Source organism: Sitophilus oryzae, unplaced genomic scaffold (assembly GCF_002938485.1).
Source record: "Sitophilus oryzae breed Bouriz unplaced genomic scaffold, Soryzae_2.0 scaffold_170_pilon_pilon, whole genome shotgun sequence".
Classification (NCBI taxonomy): Eukaryota; Metazoa; Arthropoda; class Insecta; order Coleoptera; family Curculionidae; genus Sitophilus; species Sitophilus oryzae.
The window spans coordinates 631,341-642,305 of NW_022146402.1; the positions used below are offsets into that span (position 1 = coordinate 631,341).

The 10,965-nt window shown below is 39.1% G+C and overlaps 1 protein-coding gene across 1 annotated transcript; it reads left to right on the top strand.

Moving 5' to 3' along the window:
- The first annotated feature begins 2 nt into the window (after positions 1 to 2).
- Positions 3 to 10,965, top strand: LOC115881246 (NADH dehydrogenase [ubiquinone] 1 alpha subcomplex subunit 9, mitochondrial). Its single transcript, XM_030898664.1, has 5 exons — positions 3 to 120; positions 236 to 429; positions 494 to 921; positions 1,244 to 1,405; positions 10,537 to 10,965. Exons 1-5 carry the CDS (start codon positions 90 to 92, stop codon positions 10,901 to 10,903), a joined length of 1,182 nt encoding a protein of 393 aa, XP_030754524.1. The 5' UTR covers positions 3 to 89; the 3' UTR covers positions 10,904 to 10,965.

Sequence of the window (10,965 nt, forward strand, 5' to 3'; positions counted from 1 at the left end):
GATTATTATGACATTTCACGATTCTGACAGATTTTGACGACTTCAAATGAGATATTTAAAGAGAAATAATTCATAATTTTTTGATAAAGATGAATAAATCTATCTTATTAACAAGTTTAAGTACGTCAAATTTATATTACTGTTATAAAAAGCCGACATTTGTATCCAAGACAGTCATTTAATTTTTCTCACGTTATATAAATTATATAATACATAAACATTAACTGGTTTTCAGAGCCCCACAAATTCATTGCCGTGTCCTTTCAAGTCAGAGGACTAAGCACGGAAAATGACTATACAAATCTAGCAGCATACAAAAGGGGAACAGGAGGACGGTCAAGTTTCAATGGGGTTGTTGCTACTGTATTCGGAAGCACTGGATTTGTTGGTCGATATGTCTGTAATAAACTTGGAAAAATTGGTACACAGGTAAACAATGAGTTGTTAATAACATTTATATACACACTTGGGTAATTTGTAATTATGATTTTAGCTTATATTACCATATAGGGGAGACAATTATGATCCAATGAGACTCAAACTGTGCGGTGATTTGGGTCAGGTATTCTTCCAACACTACAATTTAAAAGATGAAGAATCAATACGTAAAGCTATCAAGTATTCGAATGTGGTGATAAATTTGGTTGGCCGTGAGTGGGAAACTAGGAATTATAAATTTAATGATGTGCATGTAGATGGAGCAAGGAGACTGGCTAGACTTGCTAGAGAAGCTGGTGTAGAAAGGTTTATTCATGTGTCTGCTCTGAATGCCACAGAACATCCTAAGAGTGTTGTTTTAAAGGGTGGTTCACGTTTCTTATCCAGCAAATATTTAGGAGAAAAAGCTGTTTTAGAGGAATTCCCTAACGCTACTATATTCAGACCTTCTGATATTTATGGGTCAGAGGACCGTTTTGTTAGGTATAAAATGTTTATTTGAATGTTGTAAACTGACCATTATCAGTTTACACTTGATCGGTCAGTGATTGATAATTATTGGGAAAACTGAACACTGAACACCACAAATTTTTTCACAAAAATGTTATTCTTTTGTGTAATTTTTTTAATGAAAATCGAATTTTGCCTAGCCCTATAATACTTTTGACTTTTTTGGAAACAGACCACCACAAAATAACTATAAAAACGAGGAATACAAATTTTTCTGAAAAAATATGTTTCTACATTTCCCAATGATTGCCAATATTTATGTAAATAACTGTCTAATTAGATATTCTCTGTGAAGGTACTATGCTCATCACTTCAGAAGAAACTTCCACGCTATACCCTTATGGTTCAAGGGGGAGAAAACTATAAAACAGCCCGTTTTTGTAAGCGATGTTGCTGCTGGAATTGTGGCAGCTGTGAAAGATCCTGATACTGCTGGAAAAATCTATCAAGCAGTTGGGTAATACCATTTATTTTATTGTTATTTAACTCAAATCACTATTTTAAAACCGTGCAGGTCTGGGACTATACAGGGTGTCCCAGGCTGAACGTGCATTAGATGTTTCTAGAGAACTACAAGATCTAGATCGGAGATTTTTTGCACATCATTTTTTCACAAAGAGATATATATCAATTAAAAAGATTTTCAATGGCGGCACTTCCGGAAGTTGACAGCAACTTTCTTATTTTAAATGGGTATCCCTATTTTTTATTACATACTTAAATTCTCTGTAAAATTTTATGAATTTTGATATTAAACACTCTATACATAACATTAACCGTTTTTGAGATAAAAATTATGTAAAATTTTTGGAGGAAAAAAACTGCCTGTCAGAAAAATGTGTATTGGCCGTATACAGGGTGTCCCAGGCTGAGCGTTCATTAGAAGTTTTTAGAGAACCACAGAGACAATTTATTTTCATCTGTCAGAAAATGAATTATTTAAATTTCCGATATTATAAATACTGCCTGCTTAAGAGTTTAAAAAGTGTATTTATAAAAATATGCCTTGTATTCTTGCTCTTTAGTGATATCTAAAGTTGATATTATTAATAATATTCCGTATGATTGAAAAAAAAACAGCGCAAAGTAGGCTTGGAAATGATGCTGCTTTTTGAACAAAGCGTCACAATATGACATAGCCAGATCTATTGTTTTACATCACTTGACGTTTAAAGTCATAGGCTACTAGTTAAAATCAAGAAAAATATACGCTTTAAAACTAAATCTTAAATAACTTAAAAACGATTTGTTAGGTATAGGACCATGTATAGTCAAAACGTAACGAATTGAAAAGTCTTTTCACTAGTGAAATAAAATTAAGTGGGTTTCTATTTGAAAACAATTATTTATGATAATTTTTTAATCGCTAAGTTCTATGACCTCTGCGGCTATTATTATATGACATTCGAACAATTTAATTTTTGTAATAGATAGCCACATGTTTTCTCGTTATGGCGCAGTGGCTGTGATAATCACTCAATTTGACATTTAGGATATACAGAATTTTTTGACAAGCAGTTTTTTTCCTCCAAAAACCTAAAATAATTTTTTTCTCAAAAACGGTTAATGTTAGGTATAGACTGTTTCATATCAAAATTCATAATGTAATGTATTCAGTATGTAATAAAAAATGTGGGCGCCCATTTAAAATAAGAAAGTTGCTGTCAACTTCCGGTATTTCCGGAAGTGCCGCCATATCGTAAATATTTTTAGTCGATAGATCTTATTGTAAAACAATGATGTGCAAAAAATCTCCGATCTAGATTTTTTAGGTCTCTAGAAACTTCTAATGCACGCTCAGCCTGGGACACCCTGTATACTTGTTAACAAATAATATTTTATTAGTTAATGATTTAACAAAATAATATAAAAAAAGTCTTACATTTTTTTTACGGGCTTCAACTAGGGATGGGCAATAATAAATTTTATCATCGATAAGTTATCACAATTTATCTATCAATATATTTTAGTTATCGAAAAGTCGATAATATTCAATAACTCAGAACTATCGCATTATGCCGCGACCGCACATGCGGCCTTTCGCGTTTTTCGAGGGCTCGTCGCCGGTCTCCGATCAGTGTAGACGGCAGAGATGCCAGATTTCACGTTTTTGTATCAAATCTCACGATCTTACGATACGTACTCAGGATCTCAATATTTCTTTAAATCTCACCAGTTTGACCAATTAGTAAATACTGCATTCAGAAATATTAAAATATTCGAGTTAACTAAAAAGCGAAGTTCCTATTCATAAGCTTATTAAATGTTCTAATATTAAATAATGCATATAAAACATATTTTGATTGTTGTTGATATTGGTGTGCTTTATACACGATAATATCGTTATTTCCATATTTTTTTCAATTCCCGATGCCTGCTATTTATTAGGCGCTTTTAGTCGTTGCTACGGAGGCTAAAAGGCGTCCGTAGTTGTTTCATACCAGAAAATTCTACATCCTACGTCTATGTAATTTAATATGTGTAGAGTGAGACATGTAACTCGTGACATTTTCAGCATTTTACATTAGTATTGTCAAGGTGTATTACTGGTTGCATAACTGCATACTGCTAAAAAAATCGCAAAGTGAATTGAGGGACCTGGCGCATTCGCCAGAAAGTAAAGAAAATTATAGAATTCTTTAGAAAAATCTAGAAACAACCGCCAGGGGGTATATAAGGCCCGCGCTTTGACAGTTGGACAAGTTTGAAGTTTGAAGTCTAAGTCTGAAGTTTGAAAATACCGCGAAATACCGTTAGAGTAATAGTAGTTGCATAAGTTGTGTTGTAAATAGTATAAGTTGTGTACAGAGTGAAACAAATAAATTCGTTAAGTATTTTATCGTCAGTTTAAATAGTGGACCCACGGAATCCGTAACAATTGGTGTCGGAAGTGCGATTCAAGAGGATTTTAAGAAGAAATTAAGTGGATTGGAAGATTTTTAGACCGAATTAGAGTATTTTTATGGTTGGTACAAGGGAGCAAACGAAGAAAATGGAGGAAGTAAGCAAATTATTGGGCGATTTTATGGAGAATATGAGAAAAGAAAAAGCAGAAGATCAAGAAAACTCCGTAAAGAACGAGAAGAAGAGCGAGCCCGACTAGAAAAAGAGAAAGCAGAAGAACAAGACCGCTTACTGAAAATTCTAGAAAATCAAGAAATTAAACAGGACCGGCTTGAGAACATTTTCGAAGATTTGAAAATTCAACGACAACAAGACAAACAAGAAGAACAGGACCGGCTTGAGAGAATTTTTGAAGATTTAAAAATTCAACGACAACAAGATAAACAAGAAGAACAGGACCGACTTGAGAAAATATTAGGTAATTTAGAAATTCGTTTGGAGGAGCGACGTCATAGAGAAAGACAAGAAGATCAAAATCGTCTTAAAAAGAACTTCGAAGATCTGGAAAAAAGACAAGAAATACACCTTCAAGAAGCCGTAGAAGATCTGGAGGAGCGCCTTCAACAGAAAATGGAAAAATTAGAGAAGGACCTACAGAAAACCAAGGCACAAGCAAGGACACCTGGCGTTCCTGGAACTGCAAACCTCAAGGCCCCGACCTACGATGGACAAACCACCTGGACGATGTACCACCGCCAGTTTGAAGCAGCCGCCGCTGCCAACGGATGGTCCGACCAGGACAAAGCAGCGGCACTTGTCATCGCGCTGCGTGGCCCTGCCTTGAACTGCTGCAAACTATTCCTGCAGCCCAACAGCAGGAATACGAAACATTGGTTGCTGCACTGGACAGAAGATATGGCGACCAACATCGACGTCAACTTTACCAGGCCCAAATCAAGACACGCCTGCAGAGGTCCGGAGAGAGTCTGCAGGAATTCGAAGCAGACTTACGTCGGCTGGTACACCTGGCATATCCAGAAGCACCGGAAGGATTTAGGGAGAACTCGCTGCCCAGTGTTTTATCAGCGGACTGAGGGACAACGAGTTACAGAGGGCGCTGCAAATATCCCGATTTTCTACCAGCAGCGAAGCACTGGTCAGGGCGCTGGAAATTGAAGCTGCTTTTAGCACCATCCCTAGACCGAAGATAAGATCGGTAACGGTCGAGGAACAGCCCGGAAGTTCTCACATACGTTTGGAGGAGATGTTTAGTAAACTATGTGAGCTACTAGTGAACAAGAGTAGCAACAACACCCAGACAGAGAACCATAGAAGATCCCAGGACATAAGGTGCTATAGATGTGGCAGGAGTGGCCACATCAAACGGGATTGCCGCGTCCAAATGCGATCCCGTTCACCATCCAGAGAACGTAGGCACCAGGAAAACTAAAATCAGTCAATACTAAGGGGCAAGTATTGACTGGGGAGAACAGAGCCCCAGATTTTTTCCATTAGGAGTTTAGGAAGAACCGCTGATAGTTTAGTGATCGACGGGAAGGTCAATGGTAGGAGAATCCGAATGACCGTGGACACTGGCGCTATGGTATCGTTGGTGCGAGCTAACTCAGTGCAAGGGTTGAAGCTGATGCCTCTGGGAAGAAGAGTGTGTTTACGTACAGTTACGGGGGAAATGACCGTTGTACGGGGAAAGGCTATCGTCGAACTGAAGTTAGGAAATTTGAAGTTTCAGCATAGCGTCTTAGTGGCAGATATTGAAGATGACTTCATCTTGGGCATGGATGTGATTCGTCAACATGGATTTTCGTTCGATCACCAAAGAAATATCCTAAATATCGGAAACGAAGAGTTCATGTTATCTCCAGACGAGGGACCAGGAAGGATGGATGTAAGATCAGCGGAAACTGTGGTGATACCTGGTAATACCGAGAAGATCGTATTCGGTAAAGTGGAGAAAATCGCTGGGTGCTGTGTTGGACTGGTACAAAGTGTCGACAAGAAACAAGATAGGTACTTGGTGGGAAAATCATTGGTGAACACCGACAAGAATATACCGATCAGAATTGCGAATGTTTTTGTGTCAAGATCATCAATGAATTGTGTCAAGATCCAAAAAGGTGACAAGATAGCCATCTGCGAACCTGTAAGAAGTGTCACCCGATGTGATGAAGTGTCGTCAGCTGTTACACAAAAGGCATCCCAAGAACACTAAAACATCTAGAACAGCCATGGGATCACCTAACACCTGAGGAGAAACAGAAGGCCAAGCAGTTCCTGCTAAAGCATGGCAGTATTTTTGAGAAGAACAACAGTGGAAGAACGGATTTTGTGAAGCACCAGATTAATACTGGTCATGCTCAGCCGATTCGACAACGTCCTAGAAGGGTGCCCCTTTCCAAACAACAAGAAATGGAGACAATGGTAGATAAGATGCTAGAAGATGGAGTTATCGAAGAATCATCGAGTCCATGGTCATCTCCTGTTGTTTTGGTGACGAAGAAAGATGGTAGTACACGATTCTGCGTGGACTATCGGAAGCTCAGTGACGTCACTAAGAAGGACAGCTACCCACTGCCACGTATAGACGACACGTTAACCACACTGGCAGGTTCGTGCTGGTTCTCCACTCTCGACTTAAAGAGTGGATACTGGCAAGTTGGTCTGGACGAGGAAGACAAAGAAAAGACGGCTTTTTCTACAGGAAACGGACTATATCAATTCAAGGTCATGCCGTTTGGATTATGCAATGCTCCAGCCACTTTCGAACGTCTCATGGAGGTGGTGTTAAGAGGATTAACTTGGAAAACGTGCTTGGTTTACCTCGACGATGTATTGGTTATGGGAAGAACTTTTGAGGAGCATTTGCGAAATTTAGAAGAAGTCTTCGGCCGCATAAGGAATGCGCACCTGTACTTGAACCCAAAGAAGTGTAGCTTATTCCAGCGACAAGTGGAATTCTTGGGTCATGTAGTTTCGGCAGACGGAATTTACACCGATCAGAAGAAAATCGGTGCAATCAAGGATTGGCCTAAACCTCGCGACGAACATGAACTTAGAAGTTTCCTGGGTTTATGCACTTATTACAGAAGATTTGTCAAGGGATTTGCCAATATAGCTGCACCCTTACATAGGCTTACAGGTGATGAAGTCGGCTACGAATGGAACACCGATAGTGATGTAGTCTTTGGAAGACTCAAGGCGGCTTTATGTTCAAGTCCTATTTTAGCCTACCCACAACAACAAGGGAGGTATATCCTGGGTACCGACGCCAGCAACATCGGCATCGGTGCAGTGCTATCACAAGTGCAAGATGGCGAAGAACGAGTAATAGAATATTACAGTCGAGTTCTATCTAAACCAGAAAGGAATTACTGCGTTACCCGGAAGGAACTGCTAGCAATTGTAAAGGCAGTTGATCATTTTCATAAATACCTGTATGGCCAAGAATTTTTAATTAGGACAGATCATGCGGCTCTCAAATGGCTTATGGAGATGAAACAACCTGAAGGTCAAATAGCACGATGGCTCGAGAAGCTCCAGCAGTATCACTTTACCATCCAACATCGTGCTGGAAAGATGCATGGTAACGCAGACGGTTTATCCAGAAGACCCTGTCAAATCGATTGTAAGCACTGCAGTAAAACGGAACAACGTGAAATTACTGTCATGATAAGGAGTTTTAAGCTTGGAACCGATGAACAGTGGACGACGACACAATTGAGGAACGACCAAATGGAAGATCCAGACATCGGAGCAATACTACGGCTCAAGGAAGGTAACGGCGAGAGACCACCGTGGCAGGATATTGCAAACAGAGGGCTCGTTTTCAAAGCTCTCTGGGCTCAGTGGAATTCACTGGTTATTGAGAATGGATTGTTAAAGCGCACGTGGGAAAGTGCGGATGGCAGGACAGTACAACTCAGTTACTGGTACCAAGGAAGAAAGTTACCCAGGTATTGGAAGAAATTCACGGTGGTAAAACTGGAGCCCATCTTGGGGTAAACAAGACCTTGAGCAAGCTGAGAGATCGCTTTTACTGGGTGGATTATTGCGAAGATGTCAAGAAATGGTGTCGACAATGTAAAATTTGTGCAGCCAGCCAAGGACCAAGCACTCGATCTAGGGGAAAAATGAAACAATATAACGTTGGACTGCCATTCGAAAGAATCGCTGTTGACATTGCAGGCCCATTCCCTGAAACGCACAAGGGCAACAAGTACGTTTTAGTGGCGATGGATTATTTCAGTAAATGGCCAGAAGTTTTTGCCATTCCAAACCAAGAAGCATCGACTGTAGCTGAGTATTAGTCAATAATGTCTTCAGTAGATTTGGAATTCCTTTAGAGCTTCACACTGACCAAGGAAGGAACTTCGAGTCAAGACTGTTCCAGAAGATGTGTGATCTGCTTGGTATTCACAAGACTAGGACAACAGCTTTACATCCGCAGTCTGATGGGATGGTCGAGAGATTCAATAAGACCATTGAAGAACATCTCTCGAAAATGGTGGATGAACATCAAAGAGATTGGGATCAGCATATACCACTATTCCTAATGGCATATAGAAGTGCAGTTCACAACACCACCGGACTTTCACCATCGAAGATTTTATTTGGTCGAGAATTACGGTTGCCTTGTGACTTGGTGTTCGGATCACCAGACGACAGCACCACGAACGTAGAGGACTACGCGGATGAACTGAAGGAAAGGTTATTGGGAATTCATAAGGCCGTGAGAAGTAAGATTACGCTAGCCAGTGACCGGATGAAAGCTCGTTACGACCTCAGAGCTAATTCTACGGGATTTCAACAGGACGATATGGTATGGTTATATAACCCACAGCGCAAGAAAGGGAGGTCCCCAAAGTTAACTCCAGCATGGGAAGGTCCTTATACAGTCATCAAGAGGATAAATGATGTTGTGTACCGGATTCAACGCAGCCCTAGAAGTAAGATGAAAGTAGTTCATCTGGATCGATTGAGAGATACCAGACAGGAAACCTTGATCGGGACGATCAAATTTGAGAAGGGGGCAATGTCAAGGTGTATTACTGGTTGCATAACTGCATACTGCTAAAAAAATCGCAAAGTGAATTGAGGAACCTGGCGCATTCGCCAGAAAGTAAAGAAAATTATAGAATTCTTTAGAAAAATCTAGAAACAACCGCCAGGGGGTATATAAGGCCCGCGCTTTGACAGTTGGACAAGTTTGAAGTCTAAGTCTGAAGTTTGAAAATACCGCGAAATACCGTTAGAGTAATAGTAGTTGCATAAGTTGTGTTGTAAATAGTATAAGTTGTGTACAGAGTGAAACAAATAAATTCGTTAAGTATTTTATCGTGAGTTTAAATAGTGGACCCACGGAATCCGTAACAGTATTAAAGGGCTCGGTGATTCCCCGGTGTGATTGCTGCATACCGGGAATCACCGAGGCCTATTCTTATTATTGATTATTATTTATTAAAATGTTCCAATTCACTGTAGGTTTTTAACTCTTTTTTATTGTCTATTCAAATTTAGGTAATTTTTACCTTTTACTTCTGACTTTTCTTTTAAGTTAAGGCTGTTTAGATTGAAAGTTTTTTATATAAAAATAAAGAAAATTAAATTGTTCAAATTCATAGATTCTTTTTTATTATTCTAATAATACTCTATACTCTCTGAATAGAGTGGTATTAATTTTTGAGAAGCTCATAGCAAGGCGGATCATATGATTTATAAGTATACAAGGTGTTCCATTTGAAAAAACAAAACTTTAGTTCATATCTTCAAAACTATTTTTTTCGTACGTAACTGTATTCTACGTAAAAAGTTCTACAAGAATCAGTTTTCACCTTCTCGATATCATCTATAATAACGGAGATACGGGGGCTGTTCCAAATTGCAAAATTTTCGAAAAGACCCTGTAGCTCAGAAACGAAGAGGTCTATGAAAATTTTGTTGACAGCATCTTCTGTTTGACAAAAAAGTGGGACAGGTTTGTACAAACCGCATCCTCCTAGCTTTACTAATAACGGAGATACCGTATGATTTCAACCAAAATGGGACACCCTCTACAGGGTGGCTCGAATTCGATGCTCATCATTGGGATTTCGGAAACCGTAAGAGATACAGGATCGGTTAAATGGAGGCAAAGTTGCGCAATTTGATGCTCAATAAAATGCCGTATTTTGGTTAGGTTAGGTTAGGTGCATTTTGGAAAATTCCGAATACTTCCGAATATATTCGAAAAAAAACCGGAATTTTCAATTTTGTTTTCTATTGTTTCCTGGCTTTATTTGGTAAGATAACTTAAAATGAAAAACACATTTTCATGGCCACTTTTTCTGCTCTATAACTCTGTACGATTAAATATTGACTCTGACGTTTCGGCTTCTGGCGACCATCATCAACTTAATTTTTTTAAATACGAACCTGACTTTTTTCAATTTAATTAAATCCTTTCATCACTCTTAAAACACTATATATAGTCACTTTGATAATATTTGCCGACGTTTCGTACAGAAAATTCCATCACCAGAATATTTTATGCAAAAAAAAATAAAATAAATAAAAATGCAATACTTACGGCATTTTATTGAGCATCAAATTGCGCAACTTTGCCTCCATTTAACCGATCCTGTATCTCTTACGGTTTCCGAAATCCCAATGATGAGCGGATGAGCTCTTAAACCATTGATTGTTATAGTTAATAAAACTTATTTATTGGTTAAATAATGCAATTTTTAGGCCTAAGAAGTATTTACTGTCAGAAATTGTGGATTATTTCTACCGGGTGATGCGAAGAGACCAGGATCCGGGCTACCTTCGCTACGACATGAGATGGGATCCCCTGTTCCAGTTGCGAGTGACCCTCTGCGGCAGGTTCTCCGTGGGCTGGCCCATCGCCAACCTACATTGGGAGAAGATCGAACGAGAACACGTATCGGACAGTGTCGAATCTGATATCCCCACGTTGGAAGACCTGGGCGTGGCTTTGACTGAACTGGAGAACCAGATTCCGTGGGAACTGAAACCCTACACGGCGGCATTGTATCACGGATTCGACAGCGAGGAGCCGTTCCCTACGCCTGCGCCGCCCAAGGTCTTGTTATAAAAAGTTGTACATTTTTATTTATAAAATAATATTATTACTGTAATAAAATATACTTCAAAATT

Excerpts from the sequence above, each read along its gene's own strand:
- LOC115881246 (XM_030898664.1), top strand. The coding sequence starts at position 90 with ATGAATAAATCTATCTTATTAACAAGTTTAA. Across the intron at positions 922-1,243 it reads TCAGAGGACCGTTTTGTTAG|GTACTATGCTCATCACTTCA; the intron begins GTATAAAATGTT and ends TTCTCTGTGAAG. Across the intron at positions 1,406-10,536 it reads AAAATCTATCAAGCAGTTGG|GCCTAAGAAGTATTTACTGT; the intron begins GTAATACCATTT and ends TGCAATTTTTAG.